Source organism: Triticum urartu, chromosome 6 (genome assembly GCF_003073215.2).
Source record: "Triticum urartu cultivar G1812 chromosome 6, Tu2.1, whole genome shotgun sequence".
Classification (NCBI taxonomy): domain Eukaryota; kingdom Viridiplantae; phylum Streptophyta; class Magnoliopsida; order Poales; family Poaceae; genus Triticum; species Triticum urartu.
This window is the reverse complement of record NC_053027.1, coordinates 543,032,525-543,048,408: the sequence shown is the minus strand read 5'-3', so window position 1 is coordinate 543,048,408 and position 15,884 is coordinate 543,032,525. Positions and strand designations below refer to the sequence as shown.

The 15,884-nt window shown below is 42.8% G+C and overlaps 1 protein-coding gene across 2 annotated transcripts; it reads right to left on the bottom strand.

Moving 5' to 3' along the window:
• Positions 1-284: 284 nt before the first annotated feature.
• LOC125515094 (golgin subfamily A member 4-like) lies at positions 285-12,426 on the bottom strand. 2 transcript variants are annotated; one of them, XM_048680511.1, is made up of 12 exons: positions 12,063-12,426; positions 11,809-11,981; positions 10,655-10,784; positions 9,522-9,722; positions 9,264-9,386; positions 9,048-9,085; positions 8,860-8,974; positions 3,713-8,251; positions 2,971-3,090; positions 1,931-2,038; positions 1,605-1,747; positions 285-801 (listed from the first exon to the last, which is right to left on the bottom strand). In XM_048680511.1, exons 3-12 carry the CDS (start codon positions 10,730-10,732, stop codon positions 573-575), a joined length of 5,694 nt encoding a protein of 1,897 aa, XP_048536468.1. In that variant the 5' UTR covers positions 10,733-10,784; positions 11,809-11,981; positions 12,063-12,426; the 3' UTR covers positions 285-572. The 2 variants fall into 2 exon arrangements, with proteins under 2 accessions (XP_048536468.1, XP_048536469.1); XM_048680512.1 differs by lacking the exon at positions 10,655-10,784.
• Positions 12,427-15,884: the final 3,458 nt, after the last annotated feature.

Genomic DNA, 15,884 nt, shown 5'->3' with positions numbered 1-15,884 from the left:
GATTAGAAATGTCAAATGTAATCCTGCCAGCAATGTACATGCAATCTGTGTTTAGTCTAAATATGTAAATGTTTGGTTTTACTCCTACATAACTTCTTATGAGCATACAGTAAGAGATACTTTATGCATATTTTATTCTTTCTTTCTTTTCTTTCTTTCTCCTTTGTATAAAAACATTGTGCATATTTTCAGTAAGAGATGGTTTATGAGCGAGAGCCTCGTAACGCGCAAGCAAACAGATACCATTCACAACTGGTTCAAGAACAAATGAAGCAAAATCAAGCTGGGAAAGAATGCTGGTAGTATCTCGATCTCACATTCTGTCAAAAATTAATAAGAACAGCAAAGCAATTCAAGTCACCCTCTAAAAACTGCTGAGACGCAGCAGTCAGCGGATGTCGCCATATTAACAATTAATTAGTTGATGGAGGGCCTGTACACAGATCAGATGTTGCATCTTTATGAACTATATCACACACACATGATGATTTACATTACAAAATGTATTTCTTCCCCGCAGCAAAAGAAGAATACCGACCAGCTAACATTTCTTCTTCTTTCATTTCCTCCTATTATTTCCTGGGTGACCGGGCTTTCAGGGTCATTGCGAGTTTCTGTCGTTCGCCTTCCACCTCGGCAAACTGCAAGCTGAGCTCCGAGTACCTGCCGTGCATTTCCTCCAACTCGCTCTCGACAGCCACTTGTTTTCTCCTCAACTCGATTGTATCCTGTATCAGCTCATTGATGTCCCTGAAGCTTTGGAACACCGCTGATTCGTCGTTGTGTTGCTTCAAGAATGAGCTGAATGTTCAAGAGATGAGCATTTAGTTAGTTAAGTAAAACCTGACTTACATTACTGAAAGCTACAAATTTCAAGTTTTTTTTCTTTATCCTAGTTAGATTAGTTTCTGAAGAAACTTTAGTAGCTTGACAGACCAAAAAACATCCAGAGAGAAAAGACGCTCTATATCAATAAGCACAGTTTCTAAAATTCTCGAGTTCCTAAGGCCACACTTGGGAGCAGTATCAAGGTGAGCAGGTCGCAGAAGGCCTGGTCGGCAAGACAACCATGAGGGTGGTGAAGCACCCAAAAGGAGGTGCCGGCAATGGACCAGGCAGAACAGGGGGTGACTGATGGTGCCCACCAGGTCAGGGTGTTGTGGAGATCCCTTGGAGGAGCAGAGAAGGTCGGCAGTAGCATCATGCTCCGTGCGCCGCCATCGCTGCAGTTCTTTCCTCTCTCTCTCCCTTGTTTCTCTTCTCCAGGATTTCAATCGGGGGCTCCGGCGGTGCTTAAAACTTTCCGGACGTAACGACACCGAAACGTCCAGAAAATAAAACGTTAACGACGAACCAAGCGTGATTTGAGACAATGGCAGAAATGATTTACACCTCCGACTAATACGACAGTTTTGGGCTCGAAAACGACCAACCAATCAACCCTAAAAAGATACTTCCCTTGGTTTATTACCATGACCAGACTCGATATCTGAGCATGCATTCAGTCCAATATGAGGGAATGAAAGGGCAGCTGATAATAAAGGGGAACCTGCTTTACTAGACAAGAGTAAACTTATGAAAATAGATGCAATATAACTAATTACCTCTGGAAAAGGATGTCCGTCTTCTTCTTTGTTTGCAGCGCTTCCGCCAACTCAAGCTCCAAAGCAAGTACTCTTTCCAAGGCATTTCCAGAACCAGGAAGCTCTTTAAATGAAGGGAAAATGCTTCGCAAATGTTCATTTGCCTGAAAATAGTGACATGTGCACACACAAAATTAGCACAAGGTATATGGACTGCAGGTTCATGTCAAACGATGGAGGTGGATGCATGTGGGTGGTGATGGAAGAACTCTTTTATCATCTTGGGATAGTGGCAACAAAAATGTTGAATAGTTATATTAGAACAGAAAGGTGAGAAGTACACATACCATATCAAGCTGTGATAACGCCCTTTCCAAACCACTGAGCGACGGATCAATAAGATTAATGTCAAGGGGAAGAAGAGGGGATGAATTCTCATTTTTAAGTCTTTCCAGCTGCATATGTAAAATAATTTACACTGAATTAGCCCTGATCCACATCATGCCGAGTATCAAGTAATTACTGATTCATAAAAAACAAACATAAGTTGTTTGTTGTTTGAATTGCCCAATTTATTGACAAAACCAACTTTGGAGATTGGCTAATAGCATTAGTTTCCTTCTTTCTTGTATTACTTTTTGCTGCAACTGTTTTTGGGAGCATATTGTAATTAACTTCTCAAGTTCTCATATAAAAATTAATAAAAAGCTGTAGTAGGAAATTCTCCTGCTGTTCTCTATCAAAAAAAAGTCACAGATCTTCCTTACTATTATCAAACAAACCCATATGGACAAAACTCATAAGGACGTGTGCAGCGGGCTTGCAAACCAAGATGTATAAAGCTCGTAAGGGCGTGTGCAACGGGCTTGCAAACCCAGAGCTACGGACGATTTGGGAATGTCCAATCAGATTGTAATACTTTGCCTAATTAATAAAGTGTGAGTCACTTTTACAAAAAAGCTAGAGCAAGGGAGAGAGAGGAGTTGGATTGTATTTTCTCTACTGCTCATCACTAAAGCAATGAAGAGACGAGAGGAATGCTAATTAAATGGGGATTTGTGGCCAGAAGGCTTGCTACATACGAGATGTCTACGGTAAAGAAGATAGAGATAAACGGGGAACATAAGGAAGAAAATGAAATGAAGATTTCCATTTTAGGCAAGCACTTGCCCATTCACAGATGTAATGATATCTAAGCACCATGAATATAGATTGAAACACTCAAACCTACTGCTCTGAAAACTTAACTGATTAGATTCATATCCTTTCCTCATCAATAATAAGAAAAATCATATGTTTTATTATTTTTTATGTAAGAACCCTTTCAAAACTTGGTAGGAACAGAATTTGTGTTATAAAAAGTATAGTAAGAGAAGTTTCAACATACCTCTTTCTGGAAAAGATTCAAGTCATTTGCCAATTTCTTATGCTCTTTAGAAATATCTTTGATGGTATTGTCGACAGTTGGATGATCCTCCAATGATTCCTCAGATTGCTTATGGCAGTTCTATCAAAATAGTACAATTAAAGTAAGCTGAGAGAAAAAACACTGCTATAAATGTTACAGATACCGAAGCAAAACAATTCTAAAAAAAAAAGTTAGTTGGTGTAATATATAAATGCACACTGCCAGATGAATATCTTTCAACTCTACTTGGTGATTGTGAAGCAAAACAGCAAAAGCAAAAGTGAAGTGTCACACCAGGAGGTGTGTGTATACACTTCTCGACAAAGCACTGAAAGGTAAAAAATTAACAAGAGCCGGATCTTATTTCTTGTGAAGTTGGGTCAAAGGACTGCGACATCATCCAAACTAATATTGCCATCTGATTAACAAGCTATTCCCATCAAACGCTGAAATAGTAGTTTCTAGGATGTGCTTAAGCTATCCAGATCTTAGACGCAGGCCTCTTTCTAGTCCTCTTATGTTTGAAATATATAGATTCAAGGTAATTTGTCACTACAATAATATAACATGAGAGCCATGGTATATCTCATATGTGTAAACATACTATCTTACAGGGAAAAAAATACTTCAATTGTGAGCAACTGTCAAGTATTCCATGTGCCCTAGTTTCAATCGCAATTAGTCTAAACTAAGATAAAGACATTTATGTTAGATTGATTACCTCCAAGTTCTTTGTCGGTGCATGCTTGGCATGTGGATGCTCATCAGACTTACCAACATCTTCTGATTCTGCTACATTTGATGAAATATGTGTGCTATGGATTTCACCTTCATCTTCCTGTAATTCTGAATCAACTTCTGTTAGTTTTGGTATTAACTCTGGTGCAGACCCAGATTTAACATCTCCCAGAATTTGCCCGATAGATGTGGCACGAGGGATGCGTGATCCAGAATTATCAGGTGACGCGACATGGTCGGTTAATGCCATATTCTCCAGCAACTTTTTCACTAAGTCAAGCTCCACCCTTATTCTATTGCGTTCCTCACTGCACTCCTGAAGAGAGACCTCAATCCTCTGCTTTTCTTCTTTACAGCAATCGAAGTTCAGTTTTGTGCATTCCAAGTCCGTCATTATGCTGTCATATGCATTAGACAACTCTCTTTTATCAGCAGATAAATCCTGCATCTCCACCTCCAGTTCAGAAACTTTCATTGATAGCTCTTCAATTCTTTTAGCCAGAGCAATCTCGTTTTTCCTCCCAGTTTCAACCTCGTCCAAAGCACTTTGTAACTTCAGTAACATCTCTTCAGAATACTTTTTAGAGACAAACACCTGACTTTTAAGCTCTTGAACCTTTGATTCATATTGCTCTTTGATAAATGCAATTCTAAGGGAATCTTGTATGGCGAACAACGACCCCTCTTTCTCCTTTTTCCCAGCTTCAGCCTTTTCTTTTAGCTCTCTCAACTGGATAGACAGGTTCTTGAACTCTTCTGCCTTCAGAGTTTGTTCAGCAAGTTTCTGCGTAAGCTCTTTGTTCTGTTCTTTTAAATTTGTCAACTGATATCCAGAATCCTGTAGCAGTGATGACGCCTCAGTATGGTGTTCCTCCAATTTTGATTTCAGAACCACGTTTAGAATTTCAACTTCATCTTTCGCTGATCTCAAACGATCAACATGCTCCTCAAGATTTGTCTGCACGGCTCTAAGCTGCACAATCTCATCTTGATACTTCAATTCTGCCTCACTGTTATTAATTGATACTGATGTATCTCGAGACTCACTATTGCTAACCTGAGCCAATGTCTGTTCATTTCTTTTTATAAGCTCTTCAAGCCCTTCCTTCTCTTGAATAACCCTGGCAAAGTTGATTTCTTGAGAATGGATAGCTGATTCAAGTGTGGCATTTCTGTCAGTTAATTCTGCTACAGTCAACATGTGCGCCCTTAATAACTCGTCAGCATCTTTGTTCTTAAGCTGAAGCTTCCCAAAATCATTTTTTAAGTATTCAAGTTGCACAGCAACCTCCTCAACCTGACTTCTCATGCAACTAGCTTCAATTTCAGTGGCAAGAAAGTCCTCCAGAATTGTTCCTAACTGATTTTCAGCATTGGCGAGCTGGGACTGAAGAGAGCAATTCTTACAACTGAGGTCCCTTTTGATTTGCTCACTTTCTGAAAGAGCATCTTGCATCAAACTGTTTTCTTTACTCATGTCCGAAATCTGGTCCCTCAGATGAAGTAACTCTGTTTTGTCCTCATTATAAGATAGCAGGACCTGATCCTTCTCACTAAGTTGAGATGTAAGACTTGCGAGGGCAGATTCAAGATCTTCCCTCGTTGTCTTTTCTCTTAGCAAATTTCCCTCGGTACAGCTCAGACAATTTTGCAAACCTCTGATTTCATTTTCCATGTGCATCAACAGTTCGTCTTTAGACTGTAGAGACTCGGCCAAAGTTTTGTTATCTTCGTCGGATTCTGCAAGAGTTATTTTGGTCCTCTCAAGTTCCTGAACAACAGCAGCAATGTCTTTCATCTTTTCAACAAGAGTCTCATTCTCACTGGTGACAATCCGCAGCTCAACTTCCATTTTTGCCAACTTTGATGTTAAGTCACCATTGCTGATTGAGTGTTGTTCTTGAGCCTCTGAGATTATCTCAAATTTATGTACCATTTCCTGCAGTTCCTGCTGAAGCTTCTCTACATGTCCCTCAGAAATATTCAACTTTTCTTCTGTTCCAGCCATATCACAATGAAACTTCTGCTTCACATCAAGCAATTCTGTTTCAGACTTGTCTGATCTCTTCCGGAGAACATCGCACATTTCTTCCAATGCGTCCTTTTCGTGATGGAGATGAAGCACCTTCTGGCATGCTTGCTGCTGGAAGAATTCCAAGCTTGCTATGACAGCAGCATAATTCTTGTTCTCAAGTTCATGTAGCAAAGATACGTCATCCAAGCATGGAATGTCGATGTCCTTGCTCAAAGAAATAAGTTTAGAGCATAGGATGCTCAGTTGCTCTTGAAGTGATGTAGAAACAATTTGCTGCTCACTGATTAAGGAGGACTGCTTACGTAATTCATCTTTCACTGCCTCAAAATCTTCCATTACTGATCTGAGCTCATCCTTAAGCTGACTAGTTTGCTGACTTTCTTTCATTAAAAGGTTCTCAAATCTCTTTCTTTCTTCAGTGCAGGCATTGTACTTGCTTTCACAAGTTTTATGTTCCTCAACAAGTGTTTCAGATACCACAAGCCTTTCCATAAGTAAAGCATTTTCAACTGAAATATCTTGGAGCTTTGCTTCTAATATTTGGTTCTTCACTGTCAGATCATCACACTTGAAAATGTATCCTGATTCACTTTCTTTCAAACTTTTTGATTGGTCCAGTGCAGAGTTTAACTTGAGCATTAAAGACTCCCTAGCATCATTAGAGTCATGGAGTTCTTTTTCTAGCACGTATAGCCTTCCCTGCATTTGCTTAATCATATCCAGTGCAGTATAGTGAGTTTCCCGTAGCACATCAGAGAACACCTGCCACTGAATGTTAACAGCGTATGTTTCTAAAATATCAGATTCCATTGTGGAAGAAGCATCTTTTGGTCCTTCGGTGTTGGAGCAGTTCACCTGTGAATCAGGATTACATATGACTTCAGATCTGCTACGAAGTTCTTCAATTTTGGCAGCCTGAAGGAGGTTTTGCTGGCCATCCATTTTGTAGCTAAAACTACGTGATGTGCCATTTTCAGTTGAAAACATTTGAGATGCAGTTGCCTCATGAAGACCTTCAGTTCCCCGTTGTTTGACAACAGGCCTGTCTTGGTCATGTTCTATAGTACCGCTTAAATCTGCTATTGCAGAATGCTCTTCAGGAAAATGCTCAGCATCTTCTACAATGGGTTGCTTTGCAAGAGTTTCACTTGACTCATACATAGAGAGAACCTGAAAGGACAGCAACTCAAGGTCTTTCTGTAGACGATCAACAGCTGCAGAATAATTCCATCGGACCCTCTTAAGTGCTGTTTCCGTAGCAACAGCTCTCCTCTCGAACTCCTTATTTTGAGCTTCTAAAGCTGTTCTGTCCTCAGCAAATCTCATTAGCTGGTCATTCATCTCCTCATGCATTTTCTGCTTCTGGGCTTGGAGGACAGAAACTGTGTAGAAACAAGAATTGTGTTCTTTCCTAAGATTTTCCAATTCAATTGCTGTCTGCTTCTGGCTTTCCTCAAGCTTGTGGATAAAAGATTCGTAGTAGCGCTCAATCTGGCTCATCTTCTCCAGAAGATTCTCCTTCTCAGTTTTTGAGTCCTCCAACTTCTGCAAGAGCCCACACATTTTTTCCTCCATCGTGGCTGTACTGCCAGTGTTTTTCTTGTCGGAATTATGATCACGTCCGGAGCTTGATTGATGGGCAACATTGGATGGTGGAGCCAAATGTTCTTGATAATTATCTTCTTTCATTTGTCCAAGCTGAACACCTTGCTTGAGGTTCTCAATAACACGCTGAAGAGCCCCTATATCAGCAAGAAGGAAATCAAGATCACTTGCTTGAAGTCCATGGAGAGCATTATTTCTGGTCTGCTGCAGTTTACTTTCAAGAAGCAGCAAGCCTTGCAGCCATTCTGTTTGGAGATTATGTACTGAACTATCTGTAGCAAGAACACCATTTCCTCCATCAGCCTTATGCTGCAAGGGTTTAGCAGATTTCATTTCTTCCAACTCTCTTTTCAAACTAGAACATTCTGTCCTTAGGGAAGATACTTCAGTAGTGAGCTCGCTGCGTGACATAAGTTCAACAGCAAGCTGGTTAGCTAGGCCCTGCGTTTCACTGCCTAATTTGTCAGTGACATCTTGCAGGGATGTTGCTTCTGACTTGAGCTGAGAAAAGGCCGACTCAGCCACCTCCAATCTGGACTTGAGTCGATTATTCTCGTCATGAGCAGCAGCAAGATCATGACTGGCAGAGAACTCAGGACTCCAACCATGACTCCAATCACTGCTCCCTTGTGGTGAAAGACGCTTACCCCGAAATGGCCCCTTCTCTGGTGTAGGGCTTTGACTTGTCGGACAAAGTGGTAAATCACCTGAGTGTATGCTCCTAAAGCTACTGATTTCATGACTGCCACACGGATCATTCTTTTCGGCAAAATAACCATCTGAATTATGTGATGAATTTTCATAATCTTCGGTTGAACCCGCAGAATCTTCGGCCACAGGGAACCCCAAAGAAGTTTCTTTTAACTTATTCCTTGCGTTAGCCTATAACAAATGATAAAGATAATTATGGTGTGAACCAAGTAACTTAATTATATCAAATGACGATATGCATAGAAAAGAATATGGGATGGTTTAACTAATTTATTTACTAAATGAAAACAGTAGGCATTGCATGATATGCAGATTCCATTCATTGTCACAAATCTAGGCCTAATACGTAAATTCTCTAGTGATGTATCTGCAGCACAATCAGCAATAGTACAGTAAATATAGACCGATGCCTCCAGTTAAAGAACCAAAGGACCACTCAATATAGATCGATGCCTCCAGTTAAAGAAGCAAAGGACCGCGGTCCCTTCAAATGTATCCTTCCATAATCTTGAGATAACCAAGGTCACTCTCAACAAAGCAATCTAGCACATAACTTGGTCTACTTTGTTGCAGTTCAAATCAGAAGTTTTGAATTATTTTTCACCAGTAAACCATGTACGCATGGAAGTTCGTAGTTTTTTTTTGGGACTTCCATGGAAGTTAGTAGTTACTACCAAGAAACAGTGTAAAACACACGACTGCCCTGAAAATGAGCTCTTTGTTTTCCTTTCATGTGCCATTGCAGTGAGGTCCTATACTTCGTAGGGATTTATACCAACCTTATCACTACCAACATCGGATGAAGCAACAGCAACTTCAGAAGGATCGTGACTTCTTTGATTCACTAGCTGCTGGGAACTTCTGGCACCAGTTTCTCTTTGCTGTTCAAATTCCCTGTACCAAGAAAGCACTCATAAGACTTGGGACCAACAATCCAAAACTAATTTCATTGTTGTCATGGCCAAACCTGAAGCCAGTTTTGGTGCTGAGCAGTTGTGCCGTGACCTGCAACAGTATTCATCAAAGAACAACATTAGAAAGGACAACCAGAAGGCAAGCAAAACAGAGAACATTGTCAAATCACTTCTCAAAACAGTGAAAGAGTATTTTTCTGATGATTATAGACATAAGTTAAAATGTTATCTAAAACCCATGCATGTATATTGTAGGGGAAAAAACATACATGTAATACTGTTCCAAAGTCGCAACCACGAAAAGGAAGTGTGATTGAAACAGGCTTCACTGCTTCTGCAAATTCGGCAAGATTAACATCGACCTCCCCAAGAATACTAGATCGAGAAGTCCCCTGATTTTCCAAGAACAAGGGGAGTAAGTTCATCCAGCATTTAAGTGGTGATGATATCAAAACCTTAGGTAACATGTGTGCAAGTCCATGGCCAAGGAAGATGTAGGATAAGCGAAACCAATTTGTACAACGCACCATGGCCACAACAAGCTTGTAGAGCTTGTCATCATATGTCTTAGTCCTAGAATCCTGAAGAAGTCGTGTTGCTTCATAAATAGGATCTGGCCATTTGCAGCTTCCATTCCTCACATTTGCTTTATTTGTTTTTGCAGTTACCTTTCCTGTATCAGCAGAGATAAAGGACAAAAACAACTTGTCCCATCCTGTAGATGGAATCTGCAACAAAAACAAGTAACCATGGAAAGATCATTCAACTATGGATGGCAGAAACATGCAATAATCCTGAGTAATTCACACAAACTGCAAGACTCATATTAGTAAAAATCAGAGAGCCGGAATAAGTCAATTGTACACCCTACAACTTTTGGCAGGGTATGTATTAGTAGTATCTTTCACCCCTAACTCAAAAAATGGACAAACCACAGCCTAAATTTTGGAACTACCCCCCCCCCCCCCCACCCACCCACCCCCCCAAACAATCCCCACACGGTTTTGGACGACACGCCACTATATGTAGGATGTTTTTGACAGGCAACGTCATGGGACCCACAATCATGCTCTAGGTTGAGAATGACTAAGCAACTAGTCAGCAAATCAACAAATCAGAAAAATACAACATCACCCAAATAAACAAATATTTATTTCTTGTTACGTTGACTGTGCTGCATGTAAGCTGAACAAATCAGTGATGTGGCAGCCGACTTGGTGAAGAGTCGAAAAGCACATAGAAAACCAGCCTAAGGGTGACTTCCCGGCTGCCTGCGTGGATACTACTTTTTTATCCCAGCCATGGCATGGAACTCCAGCTGTGGCAACATCAGTGTCCCACCAACATGTGGGGGGTGGAGGATTCCCCAAGGACTGGATTATATTTTCCTTTTCTTTAAGGGGTTTTCTCATAATGCTGGTGTCTGATTAATACAGAGCTTTGGCTCCTTTGCCCAAAAAACAGCCTACAGGTGAAAACAAATGGTTTCAGGAGTTCAGGGTGAAATGTGTCTGGTTTTAGAGTTGAGATGAAATCTAGACCCGTGCAAGAGTTGTGGAATACAAATGGATATTTTCCTCGAAAGTAAGATTCACCAAAAAAAAGTCTTAACAACCAAAAGGGCAAAGAAATGGAGTTGGCATAAAAAAATTGATCTTACATTTGTTGCATGGAATTGCAGCCGGAATACAACTTTAACTTTGGCCTTTTCAATCTTCCATTTTGGCACCCTTGACATGCTGGCGATCTTTATTATTTAAGCATATCGTACTTCTAGGGGGATCTTTTGTCTGAAAGCAAGCACCAGAGACAATATAAACTCCCTTAAATTCATAAATACATCTAAAAAATCACCTTCAAATCAAACAGAATTCAAGCCAAAAAACCATACAAACAGACCAGATTGTCCTCATGGATGCGCAAACGCACAAACACAGGAACAAGAATCATACCCACCACCAATGAGAAAATTTCAGTGTAAAAGCTAGTCATCAAAAGCAACTGGCTGGTACACTTCCATGGTAGCAGTTATACAAATAATTGAATGATTATGTTGATATTGTTTCTGCACTATGCTCCTAACAGTTTCATAGCTATTCCTACTAACAACCACATGTTTCTCAGCACCTCACATGTTCACCAGCGTTAGATACACGGTATAATGGAAAAATAATAACTAACCACTACATGGAAAATTCACCTACACCAAGATGCCTGGATTTATCTTTTTATCCTCTTACATCTAGAGCCGCAGGGTGGAAACATACTAGCTGGCAAGAATTTGCCCCCAATTCACCCAGAAAGGTAAAGTCAGGCAGTACTCAAGAATCTTGTCCTGCTATAATTCATACATAGGGCTAATTCCATGCAGTATCAGACCTCATTGAGCCAAACTAGGCTAAGCGTTTTGTTTCTCTAGACCCTTGTTTAGCTTCAAAATTATCAACGAATCAAAATATAACATATGCATCTTTAGTTTCAAAGGGCAACTAGGAGAGATGCACAGGTCTGATCAATTTGACAAACTTGCACATTACAAGCAAGGATTTAGAGCATGCTTTGGTTTGCAGCCAAAAATTAAACTATAGTTATATAACACAAATTGGTATTAGTGGATCAGTAGCTGGGCAGCTGGTGTACTGAGCAAAGGCACCAGTGTCATGTGCAGAAAAGAGATGCAGCTAGTTGCAGTGTGCAATTGCAGAGTTCAGAAATCGTGGAAAAATGCAGGCACGCCTTGCTTGTAGCCAAGATGTTCCAAGTCCAGGATAACATCCAAGAGCTTTAAGCAGCCAAGGCATGGACGGAGCGTACCTTGCAAGGCGCCGGAGGTGGACGAAGGCCCTGGCTTGGGGGTCGGGATCTGCGGCGGAGACGGACCGGGGCAGCGCCACGGGATTCGATCTGCAGCTGAGGCGGCAAGAGGCGGGCGGATCCGGCGAAAGGCTGCGGCGGATGAGAGCGAATCCGGCGGGGACGACGGCGTGCTGTCGACCGAGTGAACTGGGGTCAGGGCCGGAAGAAGAAATGGAAGGAGGCGGGAAGGAGGGGCAGGGGAGAAGACTCACCGGCTGCGAGTGGGGCAGGTGACCTCGACAGCGGCGCTCACCGGCGGCGAGATGCAGCGGGATACAGGAGAGAGCACGAGGAGGTCGGGCGCCGCCGTGCTCTTACAGTGGCAGCCAAACAGTTCTGGAGTTCATGCCCAAATCCGCGGTTCGGGGACGAAATGTATGTACTTGCGAGTTGGTGGGGGGCTGTTTTTGGCTTAGCGGCGCTCACCGGCGGCGAGATGTAGACGGATGCAATGCAACTGGTGGATTCGCTTTGATACGGAAGAAAGCACGGGGAGTTCGCGCAAAAGGTGCGGGCTTTTCCACCGAGGTTGGGTTGGGGCTTGATTAGGAGAGGCGAGCAGCAAAGCTTGCTTATCGGGAAGAGGAAGGATGCTGGGCACCAAGCATAATGATGATGTTTGGTCGTTTAATTTATCATTACTTATTTCTTCCCAGGTTTTCTGGTTGGGCAGTAATGTCTGTCTCTCACAGTCTCACTCGACTCCTTTTTCTTTTTCACCGGTACAAGTGGAGTACAGGCCTGAAAATCAGCCCGCTTTTTCTTAACCTCGAAAAACTAGTAGTGCATGCTAGTATATCTATTTTTCTCGCCTTGAGTTTGGCCTCACGAGCTCGGGCGGCGCGTGGAGCGGGTGTGAGGCTGTGGGTGGGGTTCCCTCGAGTGAGTCGTGTCGACCCATCCGCGTGGGACGTTGCCGTGCGGGTCCTCATTGTGCTGGCGGTGTTGACCCCGTGTTCTCCTTATAGTCGTGATGTGGTGTTCGTCATGGGGTTTGCCATGTGGCGGCACTGTTTCTACGTTGGTGTGTGACATTTACACGATGAAGGCGAGCCACGTGGGTTGACCTTGCTCCTCACACATGGGGCGTCGTCTCTTTGGAATCCTTGTCCAATGGCATACAACTCAATATATTGCTTCCTAATGATCACACTAATAGAGACACGAGAATGGAAAGAGAGAAACCTAAGTGATGTTTAGCAGTTCCAGGCCATGAAAGTATAGAGAACAATGCGCAAAAGGAAATGGAACAACAAGAACACTGATTAATCCAATAATATAACAATACTTCACACAACACAGCCTAAAAGGCAATAATTAATAATTACTCCCTCTGCCCCAGAATATAAGAATGTTTTTGACACTATGCTAGTGTCAAAAACATTCTTATATTTTAGGACAGAGGGAGTAGATGGCATAGGTTACAGTAGATACACCAATAGTTAGTCGTTTCACATACATATTCAATACACAAGTACTAAAGACACTTGAACAACCAAGATGGATGTCTTAAAAAACATGATAGATGGTGAGTGGAGGCTTGGTGGATTATGCCTTCCTTTTCAGTGCTCCCCACCATAATCTCCTAGCTGGCAGCTTCAAGCAAATTCTCTTTGTGCCACGGTTTCTTTCTGTTTGTTGCGACAAGGGATCAAGCAACGGTAATCCACACCTAGTGTCACCAACACTTTTAAGGGGATGCGAATCTCCATTGAAGAGGTAGGGAACAATGAATGCTCCCACGACAACAAATGTCTCACATAAGTCTTTGAGTGCCATGGCTAACGAACGTCCAACCAACCTTCGCTAGGGGTAGCTCTTGGGCCGTACTCCAAATCTCATAATGAGTCGTGGCACAAATCCGGGGAACCACAACCATCTAGGTTGCGCATAAAACCAAGAATAACAAGATTCACAAGGGATATATTAAGGAATCGATGAACTTGAGATTTGCCTTGGTGAAAGTGTATATCGGGATCTCCTCTTGGTCTCCCTAAAAAGAATATGCAAAGTGGAAGCTAAGGAGGGTGGTCTTTTAGATTTCAACAATGCCGGAGGAGAGAGATGGAGTCAGCACCTACTTCATGGTGAAGAAGATGCTTTAGGGCATCTCCAACGGCAACCCGTAAATTTCCTCCCGCATCTGTCCGCGGACAGGAGGGCGACATCCAACCGTAACTGCATACATCCGGTCTTCCTCAAAAAAATTTAAGTCTGCACGATCAAATAGCTGCATACAGAGGGTACAGATGTTCAAATAGCCGCATGCAGCAATAGTTCAAATTTAAAAAAGTTCAAATAATACATCCCAACATTGTTTCCCCATTTAACCGCCCACTGATGTGTTGGGGAACGTAGCATGCAATTTCAAAAAAATTCCTACGATCACGCAAGATCTATCTAGAAGATGCATAGCAAGGAGAGGGGGAGAGTGTGTCCACATACCCTCGTAGACCGAAAGCGGAAGCGTTTGACAACGCGATTGATGTAGTCGAACTTCTTCTTGTTCCGACCGATCAAGCACCGAACGTATGGCACCTCCGAGTTCTGCACACGTTCAGCTCAATGATGTCCCTAGAACTCTTGATCCAGCCAAGTGTCGAGGGAGAGTTTCGTCAGCACGACAGCGTGGTGACGGTGATGGTGAAGTGATCCGCGCAGGGCTTCGCCTAAGCACTACGACAATATGACCGGAGGTGTAAACTATGGAGGAAGGTGCCCCACATGGCTAATAGATGTTGTTGTGTGTTCTAGGCGCCTCCCCCCTCATATATATAGGTGGGAGGGAGAGGAGCAGCCAAGGGGGCGCCCAAGTAGGAGGAATCCTAATTGGGGCCCTAATCCTATTTGCCCCACCCCTCCTACCATAATTCTCGGAGGGGGAAGGAAGGAGGAGGGATGGAAGTGGGAGGCTGAATCCCTCCCCTTCCTTTCTCCCTTCTCCTCTTTCCTTCCTCCTTATTTCGGCCTACATGGGGCGCACCAGCCCCTTAGGGCATGTACAACGACATCTAGTTAGCCGTCTGTAATGCATGCCAGGTAGGATTTTTATCTACGTGGAGGAAAGAGAGGGAAGAAAGAGAATAAGGGTGTCTATAAATCGGCAGACGGTCGATAGCCCACAAAAATCGCTTCTTATCGATAGCCTTTTGCCGTTGTATACGCTAGGCGTCGCTAATATGCTATCAACCCTGCTGAACCGTCGTTCCCATGTTCCACGATCGTACACAAGATTTATTTATCGGTTCCTATTTCTTGGGAAGTTACAGATGGGAAATAGACAGTCCATTGTACAGGGGGTCTTTAGTGTTGTCTACGGATGATTACTACAGACGGGGTTATCTAAACGATTGTACATGCCCTTAGGGGCTGGTCTGTCCCCCTCTTGGCCCATTAAGGCCCATGTAGTTGCCGGGGGGATGCCCGAAACCCCTTCCGGTGACCCGATATGTACCCGGTACCCCCGGAACAATTCTGGTGTCTGAATATCATCGTCCAATATATGAATCTTTACCTCTCGACCATTTCGAGACTCCTCGTTATGTACATGATCTCATCCGGGACTCCGAAAATTTGGTCACCAAATCACATAACTCCTATAATACAAAATCATCATCGAACGTTAAGCGTGCGGACCCTACGGGTTCGAGAACTATGTAGACATGACCAAGACACCTCTCCGGTCAATAACCAACAGCGGAACCTGGATGCTCATATTGGTTCCCGCATATTCTACGAAGATCTTTATCTGTCGTACCGTAATGACAACATATGTTATTCCCTTTGTCATCGGTATGTTACTTGCCCGAGATTCGATCATCGGTATGTTACCTTTCATGGTGTGGAACTGCTAAACATCAGAGCTCACGAGACGTCATCGAGTTGAACGTGTGCAGAACTCGGAGGTGCCGTGCGTTCGGTACTTGGATCGGTCGGATTGTGAAGACGTACGACTACATCAACCGCGTTGTGCTAACGCTTCCGCATTCGGTCTACAAGGGTACATGGACACACTCTCCCCTCTCGTTGATATG

Excerpts from the sequence above, each read along its gene's own strand:
- LOC125515094 (XM_048680511.1), bottom strand. The coding sequence starts at position 10,732 with ATGTCAAGGGTGCCAAAATGGAAGATTGAAAAGGCCAAAGTTAAAGTT. Across the intron at positions 8,975-9,047 it reads AGCACCAAAACTGGCTTCAG|GGAATTTGAACAGCAAAGAG; the intron begins GTTTGGCCATGA and ends TTCTTGGTACAG. Across the intron at positions 802-1,604 it reads ACGGACATCCTTTTCCAGAG|CTCATTCTTGAAGCAACACA; the intron begins GTAATTAGTTAT and ends TTGAACATTCAG.